General features: G+C 47.7%; 1 protein-coding gene across 1 annotated transcript in view; it reads left to right on the top strand.

Moving 5' to 3' along the window:
* C68H2orf68 (chromosome 68 C2orf68 homolog) overlaps positions 1 to 19,985 on the top strand; it is a 29,874-nt gene extending 9,889 nt beyond the window's left edge. Inside the window, exons 3-4 of the mRNA XM_032980518.2 lie at positions 11,529 to 12,073; positions 18,041 to 19,985. Coding sequence (XP_032836409.2) covers positions 11,529 to 12,073; positions 18,041 to 18,166 — 671 coding nt within the window. The 3' untranslated portion in view covers positions 18,167 to 19,985. The remainder of the gene's footprint in view (positions 1 to 11,528; positions 12,074 to 18,040) is intronic.
* The last annotated feature ends 655 nt before the right edge of the window (positions 19,986 to 20,640 follow it).

Here is a 20,640-nt window from a genome sequence, read left to right as displayed (position 1 = left end):
TACTAACACTACCATCACTATCACTACTACCACTACTACTAACACTACCATCACTATCACTACTATCACTACTACTAACACTACCATCACTATCACTACTACCACTACTACTAACACTACCATCACTATCACTACTACCACTACTACTAACACTACTACTAACACTACCACTTCTACCACTACTACTAACACTACCATCACCATCACTACTATCACTACTACTAACACTACCATCACTATCACTACTACCACTACTACTAACACTACCACTTCTAACACTACTACCACTACTACTAACACTACCACTACTACTAACACTATCACTACTACTAACACTACCACTTCTACCACTACTACCACTACTACTAACACTACCACTTCTACTAACACTACCACTACTACTAACACTACCATCACTATCACTACTACCACTACTACTAACACTACCATCACTATCACTACTATCACTACTACTAACACTACCATCACTATCACTACTATCACTACTACTAACACTACCATCACTATCACTACTACCACTACTACTAACACTACCATCACTATCACTACTACCACTACTACTAACACTACCATCACTATCACTAACACTACCACTACTACTAACACTACCATCACTATCACTACTACCACTACTACTAACACTACCATCACTATCACTACTATCACTACTACTAACACTACTACTACTACTAACACTACCACTACTACTAACACTACTACTACTACTAACACTACCACTACTACTAACACTACCACTACTACTAACACTACCACTACTACTAACACTACCATCACTATCACTACTACCACTACTACTAACACTACCACTACTACTAACACTACCACTACTACTAACACTACCATCACTATCACTACTACCACTACTACTAACACTACCATCACTATCACTACTACCACTACTACTAACACTACCACTACTACTAACACTACCATCACTATCACTACTACCACTACTACTAACACTACCACTACTACTAACACTACCATCACTATCACTACTACCACTACTACTAACACTACCATCACCATCACTACTACCACTACTACTAACACTACCATCACTATCACTACTACCACTACTACTAACACTACCATCACTATCACTACTACCACTACTACTAACACTACCATCACTATCACTACTACTACCACTACTACTAACACTACCATCACTATCACTACTACCACTACTACTAACACTACCATCACTATCACTACTACCACTACTACTAACACTACTACTAACACTACCACTTCTACCACTACTACCACTACTACTAACACTACCATCACTATCACTACTACCACTACTACTACCACTACTACTAACACTACCATCACTATCACTACTACTAACACTACCATCACTATCACTACTATCACTACTACTAACACTACCATCACTATCACTACTACCACTACTACTAACACTACCATCACTATCACTACTATCACTACTACTAACACTACCATCACTATCACTACTACCACTACTACTAACACTACCATCACTATCACTACTACCACTACTACTAACACTACTACTAACACTACCACTTCTACCACTACTACTAACACTACCATCACCATCACTACTATCACTACTACTAACACTACCATCACTATCACTACTACCACTACTACTAACACTACCACTTCTAACACTACTACCACTACTACTAACACTACCACTACTACTAACACTATCACTACTACTAACACTACCACTTCTACCACTACTACCACTACTACTAACACTACCACTTCTACTAACACTACCACTACTACTAACACTACCATCACTATCACTACTACCACTACTACTAACACTACCATCACTATCACTACTACCACTACTACTAACACTACCATCACTATCACTACTATCACTACTACTAACACTACTACTACTACTAACACTACCATCACTATCACTACTATCACTACTACTAACACTACCATCACTATCACTACTACTAACACTACCATCACTATCACTACTACCACTACTACTAACACTACCACTACTACTAACACTACCATCACTATCACTACTACCACTACTACTAACACTACCATCACTATCACTACTACTAACACTACCATCACTATCACTACTACCACTACTACTAACACTACCATCACTATCACTACTACCACTACTACTAACACTACCATCACTATCACTACTACCACTACTACTAACACTACCATCACTATCACTACTACCACTACTACTAACACTACCATCACTATCACTACTATCACTACTACTAACACTACCATCACTATCACTACTACCACTACTACTAACACTACCATCACTATCACTACTACCACTACTACTAACACTACTACTAACACTACCACTTCTACCACTACTACCACTACTACTAACACTACCATCACTATCACTACTATCACTACTACTAACACTACCATCACTATCACTACTACCACTACTACTAACACTACCATCACTATCACTACTATCACTACTACTAACACTACCATCACTATCACTACTACCACTACTACTAACACTACCATCACTATCACTACTATCACTACTACTAACACTACCATCACTATCACTACTACCACTACTACTAACACTACCATCACTATCACTACTACCACTACTACTAACACTACTACTAACACTACCACTTCTACCACTACTACTAACACTACCATCACCATCACTACTATCACTACTACTAACACTACCATCACTATCACTACTACCACTACTACTAACACTACCACTTCTAACACTACTACCACTACTACTAACACTACCACTACTACTAACACTATCACTACTACTAACACTACCACTTCTACCACTACTACCACTACTACTAACACTACCACTACTACTAACACTACCATCACTATCACTACTACCACTACTACTAACACTACCATCACTATCACTACTATCACTACTACTAACACTACTACTACTACTAACACTACCATCACTATCACTACTATCACTACTACTAACACTACCATCACTATCACTACTACTAACACTACCATCACTATCACTACTACCACTACTACTAACACTACCACTACTACTAACACTACCATCACTATCACTACTACCACTACTACTAACACTACCATCACTATCACTACTACTAACACTACCATCACTATCACTACTACCACTACTACTAACACTACCATCACTATCACTACTACCACTACTACTAACACTACCATCACTATCACTACTATCACTACTACTAACACTACCATCACTATCACTACTACCACTACTACTAACACTACCATCACTATCACTACTACCACTACTACTAACACTACCATCACTATCACTACTATCACTACTACTAACACTACCATCACTATCACTACTACCACTACTACTAACACTACCATCACTATCACTACTACCACTACTACTAACACTACTACTAACACTACCACTTCTACCACTACTACCACTACTACTAACACTACCATCACTATCACTACTATCACTACTACTAACACTACCATCACTATCACTACTACCACTACTACTAACACTACCATCACTATCACTACTATCACTACTACTAACACTACCATCACTATCACTACTACCACTACTACTAACACTACCATCACTATCACTACTACCACTACTACTACCACTACTACTAACACTACCATCACTATCACTACTACCACTACTACTAACACTACTACTACTACTAACACTACCATCACTATCACTACTACCACTACTACTAACACTACCATCACTATCACTACTACCACTACTACTAACACTACCACTACTACTAACACTACCATCACCATCACTACTATCACTACTACTAACACTACCATCACTATCACTACTACCACTACTACTAACACTACCATCACTATCACTACTACCACTACTACTAACACTACCATCACTATCACTACTACCACTACTACTAACACTACCACTACTACTAACACTACCATCACTATCACTACTACCACTACTACTAACACTACCACTACTACTAACACTACCATCACCATCACTACTATCACTACTACTAACACTACCATCACTATCACTACTACCACTACTACTAACACTACTACTAACACTACCACTTCTACCACTACTACCACTACTACTAACACTACCACTACTGCTAACACTACCACTACTACTAACACTACCATCACTATCACTACTACCACTACTACTAACACTACCACTACTACTAACACTACCACTTCTACCACTACTACCACTACTACTAACACTACCATCACTATCACTACTATCACTACTACTAACACTACCACTACTACTAACACTACCATCACTATCACTACTACCACTACTACTACTACTACCACTACTACTAACACTACCATCACTATCACTACTATCACTACTACTAACACTACCACTACTACTAACACTACCATCACTATCACTACTACCACTACTACTACTACTACCACTACTACTAACACTACCATCACTATCACTACTAACACTACCATCACTATCACTACTACCACTACTAACACTACCACTACTACTAACACTACCATCACTATCACTACTATCACTACTACTAACACTACCATCACTACCACTACTACCACTACTACTACCACTACTATCACTACTATCACTACTACTAACACTACTACTACTACTAACACTACCATCACTATCACTACTATCACTACTACTAACACTACCATCACTATCACTACTACTAACACTACCATCACTATCACTACTACCACTACTACTAACACTACCACTACTACTAACACTACCATCACTATCACTACTACCACTACTACTAACACTACCATCACTATCACTACTACTAACACTACCATCACTATCACTACTACCACTACTACTAACACTACCATCACTATCACTACTACCACTACTACTAACACTACCATCACTATCACTACTATCACTACTACTAACACTACCATCACTATCACTACTACCACTACTACTAACACTACCATCACTATCACTACTACCACTACTACTAACACTACCATCACTATCACTACTATCACTACTACTAACACTACCATCACTATCACTACTACCACTACTACTAACACTACCATCACTATCACTACTACCACTACTACTAACACTACTACTAACACTACCACTTCTACCACTACTACCACTACTACTAACACTACCATCACTATCACTACTATCACTACTACTAACACTACCATCACTATCACTACTACCACTACTACTAACACTACCATCACTATCACTACTATCACTACTACTAACACTACCATCACTATCACTACTACCACTACTACTAACACTACCATCACTATCACTACTACCACTACTACTACCACTACTACTAACACTACCATCACTATCACTACTACCACTACTACTAACACTACTACTACTACTAACACTACCATCACTATCACTACTACCACTACTACTAACACTACCATCACTATCACTACTACCACTACTACTAACACTACCACTACTACTAACACTACCATCACCATCACTACTATCACTACTACTAACACTACCATCACTATCACTACTACCACTACTACTAACACTACTACTACTACTAACACTACCATCACCATCACTACTATCACTACTACTAACACTACCATCACTATCACTACTACCACTACTACTAACACTACCATCACTATCACTACTACCACTACTACTAACACTACCATCACTATCACTACTACCACTACTACTAACACTACCACTACTACTAACACTACCATCACTATCACTACTACCACTACTACTAACACTACCACTACTACTAACACTACCATCACCATCACTACTATCACTACTACTAACACTACCATCACTATCACTACTACCACTACTACTAACACTACTACTAACACTACCACTTCTACCACTACTACCACTACTACTAACACTACCACTACTGCTAACACTACCACTACTACTAACACTACCATCACTATCACTACTACCACTACTACTAACACTACCACTACTACTAACACTACCACTTCTACCACTACTACCACTACTACTAACACTACCATCACTATCACTACTACCACTACTACTAACACTACCACTACTACTAACACTACCACTTCTACCACTACTACCACTACTACTAACACTACCACTACTACTAACACTACCACTTCTACCACTACTACCACTACTACTAACACTACCACTTCTACTAACACTACCACTACTACTAACACTACCACTACTACTAACACTACTACTACTACCACTACTAACACTACCACTACTACTAACACTACCACTTCTACCACTACCACTACTACTAACACTACCACTACTACTAACACTACCACTTCTACCACTACTACCACTACTACTAACACTACCACTTCTACTAACACTACCACTACTACTAACACTACCACTACTACTAACACTACTACTACTACCACTACTAACACTACCACTACTACTAACACTACCACTACTACTAACACTACCACTACTGCTAACACTACCACTACTACTAACACTACTACTACTACTAACACTACCACTACTACTAACACTACCACTACTACTAACACTACCACTACTACTAACACTACCACTACTGCTAACACTACCACTACTACTAACACTACCACTACTACTAACACTACTACTACTACCACTACTAACACTACCACTACTACTAACACTACCACTTCTACCACTACCACTACTACTAACACTACCACTACTACTAACACTACCACTTCTACCACTACTACCACTACTACTAACACTACCACTTCTACTAACACTACCACTACTACTAACACTACCACTACTACTAACACTACCACTTCTACCACTACTACCACTACTACTAACACTACCACTTCTACTAACACTACCACTACTACTAACACTACCACTACTACTAACACTACCACTTCTACCACTACTACCACTACTACTAACACTACCACTTCTACTAACACTACCACTACTACTAACACTACCACTACTACTAACACTACTACTACTACCACTACTAACACTACCACTACTACTAACACTACCACTTCTACCACTACTACTAACACTACCACTACTGCTAACACTACCACTACTACTAACACTACTACTACTACTAACGCTACCACTACTACTAACACTACCACTACTGCTAACAGTACCACTACTACTAACACTACCACTACTGCTAACACTACCACTACTACTAACACTACCACTACTACTAACACTACCACTACTACTAACACTACCACTACTACTAACACTACCACTACTGCTAACACTACCACTACTACTAACACTACCACTACTACTAACACTATCACTACTACTATCACTACCACCACTACTACCACTACTATCACTACTACTATCACTACCACCACTACTACTACCACTACTACTATCAATACTACCACTACTACCACTACTACTATCACTACTACTATCACTACTATCACTACTACTATCACTACCACCACTACTACCACTACTATCACTACTACCAATACTACCACTACTATCACTACTACTATCACTACCACCACTATTACCACTACTATCACTACTACCACTACTATCACTACCACCACTACTATCACTACTACTATCACTACCACCACTACTACCACTACTATCACTACTACTATCACTACCACCACTACTACCACTACTATCACTACTACTATAACTACCACCACTACTACCACTACTATCACTACTACCACTACTACCACTACAATCACTACTACTATCACTACTACCACTACTACCACTACTATCACTACTACTATCACTACTACTACCACTACTATCCACTACTACTATCACTACCACCACTAACTACCACTACCTATCACTACCTACTCACTACTACCACTACCACTACTATCACTACCATCACTACCATACCACCACTACTACCACTACCACCACTACCCCACTACCACCACTAGTACTACCACTACCACTACTACCACTCACTACTACCATCACTACCCACTACCACCACTACCACTACACACTAATACTACCACCACTACCAACCACCACATACCCACCACTACCACCACTACTACCACCACTACCACCACTACCACCACTACTACCCCACCACTACCACCACTACTACTACCACTACCACCACTACCACCACTACCACTACACCACCACTACCACCACTACCACCACTACCACTACCACCACTACCACTACTACTACCACTCCCACCACTACCACCACTACCACCACTACCACTACTACCACCACTACCACTACCACCACTACACACTACCACTACTACTACCACCACTACCACCACTACCACCACTACTACTACCACTACTACCACTAATACCACTACCAACACTACCACCATTACCACCACTACCACCACTACCACTACTACCACTACCACCACTACCACTACTTCCACTACCACCACTACCACCACTACTACCACTACCACCACTACTACCACTACCACCACTACTGCCACTACCAACACTACCACCACTACCACCACTACCACTACCACCACCACTAACACCCACCACCAACACTACCACCACCACTACCACCACTACCACCACTACTACTACCACTACCACCACTACTACCACTACCACCACTACCACCACTACCAACACTACCACCACCACCACTACCACTACCACCACTACCACCACTACCACCACCACCACTACCACCACTACCACCACCACAACCACCACTACCACCACTACTACTACCACTACTACTACCACCACTACCACCACTACCACCACCACCACTACCACCACACCACTACCACCACTACCACCACTACTACCACACCACTACTACTACTACCACTACCACCACTACCACCACTACCACCACCACTACCACCACTACCACCACTACCAACACCAGCAACACCACTACCAATAAAATAATAACAAAAATATATCAAACAATAAAATTCCCACGACGTTTCGACTGCGACTTGTGCAGTCGAGAATTTTACGTAATATTTCATTACTTCATTGTTTCCCTTCAACGTGACCTTACCGAAAGAGCTAAGAATATGAATGAGAATTTCTCCCGCTTTCGACGTGTTCTCGTTTAAATTATTCCATCGCTTCCCTTCTCCTACGCTGGCGGTGACTTTGCCGAACGAACCAACATCATGAATCCCTGCAAGTCGCGAAAGCTTCCGAATCAACAACGTTCCCGGGGGTTAGGGGTCCCGGGCCTAGGTCCCCACTGGGTTCTCCCCTAGTCCTCTAACCCCCTTGCACTCCGGCTCCCCCGTTCCACCCGCTCCCGACCTTTAGTAGACTCCGGCTACGAGACCCCGGGGGTCCATGACGTCGAAGACAATTCCCGCACGCGCTCCTCCACATGGGTGCTTATCCCTTGTGGGCGGCGTTGACTCTGTGAGTGACTCGAGGTGTAGGAATGGGTTTTTACCCTTTTAACTGGCACAACAAAAACTGACACCTTTATTCAAGGCGTCGTGTTTGCGATAACTTACAACACAAGCAGTCAAAATGTAAACAAAAAGAGGCAGCTCCGATGATAATAATATTGGCACTGTCCTTGAATTTGATTGGTCCACACCCGAGACGGCTTTCTTTAGAATAAAGGTGTCAGTTTTTGTGCCAGTTAAAAGGGTAAAAACCTATTCCTATATCTTGTTACTGGCAAAGGAGGTCTCATAATGTAAATGCTCACCCCGAGCCCTCAATACTCTGATAGTGCGCTGTTTTTGAGTTGTACGCCACATGGCGTTTTCTGGTCCAACACCAGTGGAGAGACTAAAGGGCTCTAAGAAAAGCCGTCTCGGGTGTGGACCAATCAAATTCAAGGACAGTGCCAATATTATTATCAGAGTTGTCTCTTTTGTTTGCATTTTGACTGCTTGTGTTGTGGTTATTGCAAACACGATGCCTTGAATGAAGGTGTCAGTTTTTTGTGCCAGTTAAAAGGGCAAAAACCTATTCCTATATCTTGTTTCTGGCAAAGGAGGTCTGATAATGAGCCCATCTATGTTCGGAAAAGAGGAGGGGGGGAGACGAAAAATAATGGATGCGGTCTGAAAGCCATCGTAAGCGTGGACAATCAATTAAGACCCGCGATGGTTTATCAAATCCTTCCAATGATTGCTAAGCCAGAATCCACCTTTACCGAAAGAACCCAAGAATATGAATACCAGATTTAAAGCTTTCGTGACTGCAAGGATCCATACTCTTTGGTTCTATTCGGTAAAGTCACGTAGTAGGTAAAAAATAAAACAACAAAAATCACGACGTTTCGGCCACAACACAAGCGGCCTTCATCAGGTGAAGGGATCAGGCTGTCTCGAGGACAGCGCTGGAGTGAAACACAGCCAAGCTCAGACCGCGGACCTTTAAGCTGTGTGCGAGGAAACAAGGTGCCTTCACAAAGGAATTAGCATAAAAATTAGCATTTGATTGGCTGCACCTGGCCATCGCGCGTCGGTGATATCATCATCACCATCACCACCACCACCGTGTGGACATTCACAGCAGCAGCTCGGCCAAATCACTCTGGACGCGCAGAGGACGTCAATTCTAAATGTCGAGGTGAGATCCGGAGGAACAAATCCCTAAGCAGTGACCACCACCACCACCACGGGGAGGGAGAGAGAGACGCAGACTCCAAATATACAACAGCAGGCGTCGGAGTCATGACTGGACCCACGCGCTCCTGTGCACCAGGCGAGGTAGTCAACATCTCTCAGGGTCTGGGATTGAACCCACGACCTCCTGTGTACCAGGCGAGGTAGTCAACATCTCAGCCACCGTGATGATAATGATGATGAGAGAGAGACGCAGACTCCAAATACACAGCAGCAGCCAGCAGGTGTCGGAGTCATGACTAGACCCCCGACCTCCTGTGTGCCAGGCGAGGTAGTCAACGACTCTCAGGGTCTGGGATTGGACCCACGACCTCCTGTGTACCAGGTGAGGTGGTCAACATCTCTCAGGGTCTGGGATTGAACCCACGACCTCCTGTGTACCAGGCGAGATAGTCAACATCTCTCAGGGTCTGGGATTGAACCCACGACCTCCTGTGTACCAGGCGAGGTAGTCAACATCTCTCAGGGTCTGGGATTGGACCCACGACCTCCTGTGTGCCAGGCGAGGTAGTCAACGTCTCTCAGGGTCTGGGATTGGACCCACGACCGCCTGTGTACCAGGCGAGGTAGTCAACATCTCTCAGGGTCTGGGATTGAACCCACGACCTCCTGTGTACCAGGCAAAGTAGTCAACATCTCTCAGGGTCTGGGATTGGACCCACGACCTCCTGTGTACCAGGCGAGGTAGTCAACATCTCAGCCACCGTGGTGATGATGATGAGAGAGAGACCTAAGGTGTTCCTCTCCGGCTGCCCTCTATTGCAGGGGGCGGTGAAGCCAGCGAGGACCCCGGAGACAGCGAAGAGGAGGAGGAGGAGGAGCTTCCAGGCCCGGCATCAGCAAATGGGAGAGCAGCGTCGCCCGACCGGAGGCAAGGGGCGGCCAATCGGAGAGCGGCGTCGCCCGACCGGAGGCCCGGGGCGGCCAATCGGAGCGACGGGTCGTCGGACGGGCACGGGCGGCGGGACGCGACCAATCGGGAGCCGGCATTGGCGGAACGTGGACGAGATTCGGCCAATCGGAGACCAGAGGCGAACCGGAGGCGGGCCTTGGCGGAGCACGCAGCGGCACAGGCCAATCGGAAGGCAGAGTCGAGTCGGCACGTGGCGTCGGCCAACGGGGGGCCGGCGTCGGGGGAGCACGGCCGGGATTCAACCAATCGGAAGCCGGCGCCAACGGAGCACAGAGCAACAGGGGCGGCCAATCAGAGGCCGGCATTGAGCGAGCGGAGGGCTGCGTCGGCCAATGGGAGGTTCCGGCTGGAGTTTGAGGACGACTGGGGCTCTGTGACATCGCTCATCGTGAACCCAGTAACGAGCACCGCTCACCGCAACCACTCACCCCAACCGCTCACCCCACCGCTCACCCCACCGCTCACCCCACCGCTCACCCCACCGCTCGCCCCAACCGCTCGCCCCAACCGCTCGCCCCACCGCTCACCCCACCGCTCACCCCACCGCTCACCCCACCGCTCACCCCACCGCTCACCCCAACCGCTCCTCTGTGTGTGTCCCCATGTCTCTGTGTGTGTCTCTGTGTGTGTGTGTCTGTGTGTCTCTGTGTGTGTCTCTGTGTGTGTCTGTGTGTCTCTGTGTGTGTCTGTGTGTGTGTCTGTGTGTGTCTCTGTGTGTGTCTCTGTGTGAGTCTCTGTGTGTGTCTGTGTGTGTCACTGTGTGTGTCTGTGTGTGTCTCTGTGTGTGTCTCTGTGTGTGTCTCTGTGTGTGTCTGTGTGTGTCTCTGTGTGTGTCTCTGTGTGTGTCTGTGTGTGTGTCTGTGTGTGTGTCTGTGTGTGTCTGTGTGTGTGTCTGTGCGGCAAAACAACCCCCTACCTCCTCGCGGTGCCGGACGGGCAACTCTGTCGTGGACAGTGCTGTGGAGAGAGATCCAATTTTGATTGGCTCCTCCCCTCATGGCATATATGTCCACCACAGGGGCTAAACGGGGGCTCTGGACGGGTGCGAGGGGCTGGTAACCCCTCCACCTTCAATTAATTACCACGAAACCACGAATTAAACTGAAATATGTAACTAATAAGCTTGTGCCGGAGGCCCCGAGGGGCCAGGCGTCTATGACGTCTCCTGGCCAAACCCCAATTGGTGGAGCCAGGAGATTGAATACCTACCCTCGGGGCTACTCCAGAAACAACGAAAAGCCACTACGGGTGGCCACGTGGAATGTTCGAACGCTCACTGCAGAGGAGAGGCTGCCACTCCTCTGTCGGGAGCTGGACCGGTACCGCCTGGATCTATGCGGCATTCAGGAGGTCCGGTGGACCCGCTCTGGCTCCTGCCACCATGAGGGGTGGACAGTCCTCTACTCGGGGCAGCAGACTGCCAAACAACAGGGTGTGGGTCTTCTTTTGAACAAAAGAATGAAGGGGGCGTGGGAGCGTGGCGGTGAGGTGTGGGAAGCTGTAAGCCCCAGGCTACTTTGGGCTCGCCTTCCCATAAACCGGAGGCGAGGAATGGTGGTCGTGGTTACTTGTGCCCCCACCGAAGATGAACATCCGTGGAGGGATGCAGGAAAAGCCGATGAGTCAGATGCCTTCTATGACCTCCTGTCACAGGTGCTGGCTAAAGTGGCCCCTTGGGATAGAGTCATCATGTTGGGTGACTTCAATGCCCGAGTTGGTCATGATACTGGCACCTGGTCTGGAGTGATTGGAGGGCATGGGCCAGATCAGCTCAATAACAACGGTAGGAGGCTGCTAGATTTTTGTGCAGCCCATGGGCTTGTAATTACCAACACGCTGTTCCGGCATCGGCGCATCCACACAACATCATGGATGCATGCCGGGTCCAAGCAAGAACATCTGCTGGACTACATAGTGACGGACCAGCGAATGCGAGCCCATGTCCTTGACACCAGGACCTACCGTGGAGCTGATCTGCCCTCTGACCATCGACTAGTCATCTGTAAGATGCGCCTGCCATTCTTCCACTCCGGTGGTGGGTGTACACCCAGGACCCCATTCCAACATAAAGTGGCCTGGTCTCAGTTATCTGATGAAAGTTGCAAGCGAGAATTTCATCATCGCTTGCGGCTGGGATTGGCATCGTCCCCGACTCCTCCTGATGTCGAGGGTAAATGGGCGAGGTTTAGGACTGTGACTCATGCAGCTGCAATGGCTGCTTTGGGTACGCGGTCCAGACCTCCCCAGAGACCCTGGCTGACAGAGGAGAAGTTCAGGATGGTTGAGAAAAAGCGACAGGCGCACTGTCATCGGCTACAGAATTCCACGTCATAAAATGACGTGGAATTCCACGTCATAGAATGAGGAGGCTTACCGCAGCCTTCGCTCGGAGGTTCGGAGAGCCGTGAGGTGCTGCAAGGATGGGTGGTGGTCGCGGGTTGCTGAGGAGATGGAGTCTGCCTCAGTGGCCCGTGATCACAAATCTCTATTTAACTCCATCAAAAAGGTAACCTGCAGCGCCACACCTATTACCATCATTAGGGGAAAAAACGGTGATCCAATCTCCGACCCCCAGGAACAGGTTTGCAGATTTGCTGAGCATTTCTGTGAGGTCCTGGGGGAGGGAAAATCCCTCAGCCAGGAAAACATCGTGGCACAAAGTGAGGATGACCCTGCTGAGGCTGCGGTGCCTCAAATATTGGAAGAAGTCACCCCCTGTGAGTGGCTTGCTGAGGTGCCATCTGTTGAGGAAGTACTGAAGGCGATCCGGAGTCTGAGACCAGGAAAGGCAGCGGGCAGAGATGATCTCCCAACCGAAATGCTGAGGGTGGCGTTTGTGCACAGACTGCCCTATATGACATCATAACAACAGTCTGGACCACTGGACGGGTTCCGCAGGATTGGAAGGATGCCCTGGTGGTCCCCCTTTTTAAGAAGGGGGACCGCACAGACTGTAACAACTACAGGGGCATCTCACTCCTCAGTGTGCCTGGAAAGGTCCTGGCAAGGTTTATTCAGCATCGCCTTGCCAGGCACGCTGAGGAGAGGCTTGCGGAGCCCCAATGCGGTTTCAGGAAAGGGCGGTCCTGCACAGATGCCATATTTTCTGTCCGTCTGCTACAGCAGAGGTGTATGGAATTCCAACAAGACCTACATCTCTGCTTTATTGACCTGGTCAAGGCCTATGATACCATCAGTAGGCCTGGGCTCAGGGTCATTCTTCGTGCTTTTGGAGTACCTGACCCTCTGCTCACGATCATTAAGGACCTTCATGATGGTGAGCGGGCCCGGGTAAAACTACGTGGCCGGGAGTCAGAGCCATTCCTTGTACACCTTGGGGTGCGACACGGATGTCCTTTGGCTCCCACATTATTTAACATCTATTTTGACCACGTAGTTCGTGAAGCCTTCAATAGGTGTACCGGGGGAATCTCCATATGGTACAGACATAAAGGGAGGCTGATCGATGCCCGGGTGCGGTCAGAGGAGGAGTTGGAGAGGCTGCTGCTGAGACTGGAGCGTGCCACTAAGAGGTGGGGCCTTACCATCAGCCCCACCAAAACTAAGCACCTGCCTGGGTATTTTGTACCATCGGACACTCCACCCCCACAACTCCCAATCGGTGATGGGGCAGTTGTGGAGAGAGTGGAGAGTTTCCCATACCTGGGCAGTGTGCTTATGACTGGCTCCAGTTTAACAGCAGAGGTCTCACTCCGAATCAGTCGAGCGGCAATATCTTTTCATCGGTTGCGTAACGCTGTGTGGAAGCTACCTGGTCTGTCGCTCCGCACTAAGCTTCAGGTCTTCTCGGCCACGGTCATTCCCTCCCTTCTCTACGCTTGCGAAACGTGGACCCCCCTAATGGAACATCTTCGCCGGTTAGAAACATTTAGGCTGGCCTGCCTACGATCCATCCTGGGTTTAACCAGACTGGATTGTGTGAGGAGCTCACAAATCCTTGAAAGATCTGGGCAGGGTCCCATCGGTGAGCTCCTCCGGCAGGCAAGGCTGCGATGGCTGGGTCATGTAGCCCGCATGCCCAGCCACCGCATGCCGAAACAGCTTTTGTTTGGCCGGATTGAGGGGGCTAAGCGGGCGCGGCACGGGCTAGAGAAGAGATGGAGTGATGTGGTACAGGAGGACGTGGAGCTGAGTGGACTTGCCGATGACTGGTACCAGCGGTGTCAAGATCGGCCTCTGTGGAGGCGGCTCGTGAAGGATGCTACTGGGCAGTTGGAGGCAGTCGCCCTCCAACAACAACGGAGGGCGGAGGAGCGACGCTCAGAACAACGAGCGGAGCGCCGGGTGGCTAAAGCACAGCAGGTTGGCACAGTAGGGGGCACAGGTGGTGCATCAGCCAGTCATCTCAGTCAGTCGACCCGTGGCACCTGCTGGGTCTGCCCCGTGACCTCCTGCCAGCGGGCGTTCGACACTTCACGTGGCCTCAGGGTGCACATAGCCTGGCACAAGCGTCGTAGTGACGTCACCGCCACTTAGTGGCGAATGGCGGTTGTTGTTGTTGTGTCTCTGTGTGTGTCTCTGTGTGTGTGTGTCTCTGTGTGTGTCTCTGTCTCTGTGTGTGTCTCTGTCTCTGTGTGTGTCTCTGTGTGTGTCTCTGTCTCTGTGTGTGTCTCTGTCCCTGTGTGTGTCTCTGTGTGTCCCCACACGTCTCTGTGTGTGTCTCTGTGTGTGTCTCTGTGGGTGTCTCTGTGTGTGTCTCTGTCTCTGTGTGTGTCTCTGTGTGTCTCTGTCTCTGTGTGTGTCTCTGTGTGTGTCTCTGTCTCTGTGTGTGTCTCTGTCTCTGTGTGTTTCTCTGTGTGTGTCTCTGTCTCTGTGTGTGTCTCTGTCTCTGTGTGTGTCTCTGTCTCTGTGTGTGTCTCTGTGTGTCCCTGCACATCTCTGTGTGTGTCTCTGTGGGTGTCTCTGTGTGTGTCTCTGTCTCTGTGTGTGTCTCTGTGTGTGTCTCTGTGTGTGTCTCTGTGTGTGTCTCTGTGTGTGTCTCTGTCTCTGTGTGTGTCTCTGTGTGTGTCTCTGTCTCTGTGTGTGTCTCTGTGTGTCCCTACACATCTCTGTGTGTGTCTCTGTGTGTGTCTTTGTGGGTGTCTCTGTGTGTGTCTCTGTCTCTGTGTGTGTCTCTGTGTGTGTCTCTGTCTCTGTGTGTGTCTCTGTCTCTGTGTGTGTCTCTGTGTGTCCCCACACGTCTCTGTGTGTGTCTCTGTGTGTGTCTCTGTGTGTGTCTCTGTGTGTGTCTCTGTCTCTGTGTGTGTCTCTGTGTGTGTCTCTGTCTCTGTGTGTGTCTCTGTGTGTGTCTCTGTGTGTCTCTGTCTCTGTGTGTGTCTCTGTGTGTCCCTACACATCTCTGTGTGTGTCTCTGTGTGTGTCTCTGTGGGTGTCTCTGTGTGTGTCTCTGTCTCTGTGTGTGTCTCTGTCTCTGTGTGTGTCTCTGTGTGTGTCTCTGTCTCTGTGTGTGTCTCTGTCTCTGTGTGTGTCTCTGTGTGTCCCCACACGTCTCTGTGTGTGTCTCTGTGTGTGTCTCTGTGGGTGTCTCTGTGTGTGTCTCTGTCTCTGTGTGTCTCTGTGTGTGTCTCTGTCTCTGTGTGTGTCTCTGTCTCTGTGTGTGTCTCTGTGTGTGTGTCTCTGTGTGTGTCTCTGTGTGTGTCTATGTCTCTGTGTGTGTCTCTGTGTGTCCCTACACATCTCTGTGTGTGTCTCTGTGTGTGTCTCTGTGGGTTTCTCTGTGTGTGTCTCTGTCTCTGTGTGTGTGTCTCTGTCTCTGTGTGTGTCTCTGTGTGTGTCTCTGTCTCTGTGTGTGTCTCTGTCTCTGTGTGTGTCTCTGTGTGTCCCCACACGTCTCTGTGTGTGTCTCTGTGTGTGTCTCTGTGGGTGTCTCTGTGTGTGTCTCTGTCTCTGTGTGTGTCTCTGTCTCTGTGTGTGTCTCTGTCTCTGTGTGTGTCTCTGTCTCTGTGTGTGTCTCTGTGTGTGTGTCTCTGTGTGTGTCTCTGTGTGTGTCTATGTCTCTGTGTGTGTCTCTGTGTGTCCCTACACATCTCTGTGTGTGTCTCTGTGTGTGTCTCTGTGGGTTTCTCTGTGTGTGTCTCTGTCTCTGTGTGTGTGTCTCTGTCTCTGTGTGTGTCTCTGTGTGTGTCTCTGTCTCTGTGTGTGTCTCTGTCTCTGTGTGTGTCTCTGTGTGTCCCCACACGTCTCTGTGTGTGTCTCTGTGTGTGTCTCTGTGTGTGTCTCTGTGTGTGTCTCTGTCTCTGTGTGTGTCTCTGTCTCTGTGTGTGTCTCTGTCTCTGTGTGTGTCTCTGTCTCTGTGTGTGTCTCTGTGTGTCCCCACACGTCTCTGTGTCTCCGTGTGTCTCAGGGGGACGACCCAGGGGAGCTAGCCTCCCTGCTGGCTCAGCGCTGTCGGCTGGACGAGCGAACGGAGCTGGCGCTGAGAGCGAGGATCACTTCGGAGATGAACAGAGAACAGAGAACCCAGAGTTGATACACACACACAGATACACACAGATACACACACACTGATACACACACAGATATACACACACTGATACACACACACTGATATACACACACTGATATACACACACAGACACACACACTGATATACACACACTGATATACACACAGACACACACTGATATACACACACAGACACACACTGATACACAGACACTGATACACACACACTGATATACACACACTGATACACACTGATACACACTGATACACACACACTGATATACACACACTGATACACACACTGATACACACACTGATACACACTGATACACACAGACACTGATACACACACTGATATACACACACAGACACACACTGATATACACACACAGACACACACTGATACACACACACTGATACACACACAGTACATACAAAGACAAAGATCCCCCATGTAGCCTTAACAGACTGTAGGGGCAAGTGCTGTTAGCGAGCACCTATGAAGGCCGGTAACGGCACACGAGGGGGTGGGTGGCCAGCACCACGCCCGACCACCTTTGTCTCCTCAGTGGCGATGTTTACACACCGCACCAGGTACTCATTTGAGGCTGAGTCGACCTAGGGGAGGCCCGGGACCGGTTCAGATAATCGTCACTGGTGGTGTTGGCCGTGAGCGGGAATCGAACCCGGGTCGCCAGGTTCATAGCGCAGCGTAGCGCTAACCGCTACTACACTATCGCTCCCCACTCAGTAACACATGCACACACAGACACGTACGTACACCACGCATACATTCAACCCATGTCTGTGTACATATCGTGTCTCATGCCACCTATGACTCCGGCTCCTGTGAAAAAATGGAACACAGCCATTGTGGCGCCTATTGACACGGCAACTGTGAACCCCCATGTGAGAGACAGAGACACCCAGACCCAGATCTTAAACCCAGGTCATCGGTGTCTCTGACACGGCCATTGTGAACCCATTGAGAGAGACCCAGATTGTAAACCCGGGATAGCGGTGTCTCTGACACGGCCATTGTGAGCCCATTGAGAGACCCAGATCTTAAACCCAGGTCATCGGTGTCTCTGACACGGCCATTGTGAACCCATTGAGAGAGACCCAGATCTTAAACCTGGGATCTCGGTGTCTCTGACACGGCCATTGTGAACCCATTGAGAGAGACCCAGATCTAAACCCAGGACGTCTGTGTCTCTAACACGGCAATTGTGAGCCCCCATGTGAGAGAGAGAGATACCCAGACCCTGATCTTAAACCCGGGATCTCGGTGTTTCTGACACGGCCATTGTGAAGCCATTGAGATAGAGACCCAGATCTTAAACCTGAGATGTCGGTGTCTCTGACACGGCCATTGTGAGCCCATTGAGAGTGAGAGACCCAGATCTTACACCCGGGATCTCGGTGTCTCTGACACGGCCATTGTGAGCCCCCGTGAGAGACAGAGACACCCAGACCTGGATCTTAAACCTGAAATGTCGGTGTCTCTGACACGGCCATTGTGAACCCTTTAAGACAGAGACGTCCAGACCCAGATCTTAAACCTGGGATCTCGGTGTTTTTGACACGGCCATTGTGAACCCTTTAAGACAGACGTCCAGACCCAGATCTTAAACCTGGGATCTCGGTGTTTTTGACACGGCCATTGTGAACCCATTGAGAGACACCCAGATCTTAAACCCGGGACATCTGTGTCTCTGACACGGCCATTGTGAACCCCCAACCCCAGCTAAAAGTGAAACTGTGGTGTTTTGTCGTGATGAGGTCACGTGGTGTATTTGTACAGTTTTGCCCTCAAAAGTTTAAAATATAGAAACAAATGTTGACGCCAAAGTCTCAAGTTGATTTCGTGTAAGCCGCGTGGCAACTCAAGACGCTGGGATAGCTCGTCTCGGTGACAAGGGTCACCTCGGTGGTGGTGGTGAGTGGGTGGGTGGGTGAATGGGTGGGTGGGTGAATGAGTGGGTGGGTGGGTGAATGGGTGGGTGGGTGAATGAGTGGGTGGGTGGGTGAATGGGTGGGTGAATGGGTGGATGAATGAGTGGGTGGGTGGTTGAATAAGTGGGTGGGTGAATGAGTGGGTGGCTGAATGAATGGGTGGGTGAATGAGTGGGTGGTTGAAGAATGAGTGGGTGGGTGAATGAGTGGGTGGCTGAATGAGTGGGTGGGTGGTTGAATGAGTGGGTGGCTGAATGAGTGGGTGGGTGAATGAGTGGGTAGCTGAATGAGTGGGTGGATGAATGAGTGGGTGGCTGAATGAGTGAGTGGGTGAATGAGTGGGTGGTTGAATGAGTGGGTGGGTGAATGAGTGGGTGGCTGAATGAGTGGGTGGGTGAATGAGTGGGTGGGTGGATGAGTGGGTGGGTGAATGAGTGGGTGGGTGAATGAGTGGGTGGGTGAATGAGTGGGTGGGTGAATGAGTGGGTGGCTGAATGAGTGGGTGGGTGAATGAGTGGGTGGGTGAATTAGTGGGTGGGTGAA

Source organism: Petromyzon marinus, chromosome 68, assembly GCF_048934315.1.
Source record: "Petromyzon marinus isolate PM22_M1 ecotype Great Lakes invasive population chromosome 68, UKy_Petmar_22M1.pri1.0, whole genome shotgun sequence".
In the NCBI taxonomy this organism is placed as follows: domain Eukaryota; kingdom Metazoa; phylum Chordata; class Hyperoartia; order Petromyzontiformes; family Petromyzontidae; genus Petromyzon; species Petromyzon marinus.
The sequence above is the reverse complement of the archived record's forward strand: the minus strand, read 5'-3'. Positions and strand labels throughout refer to the sequence as shown.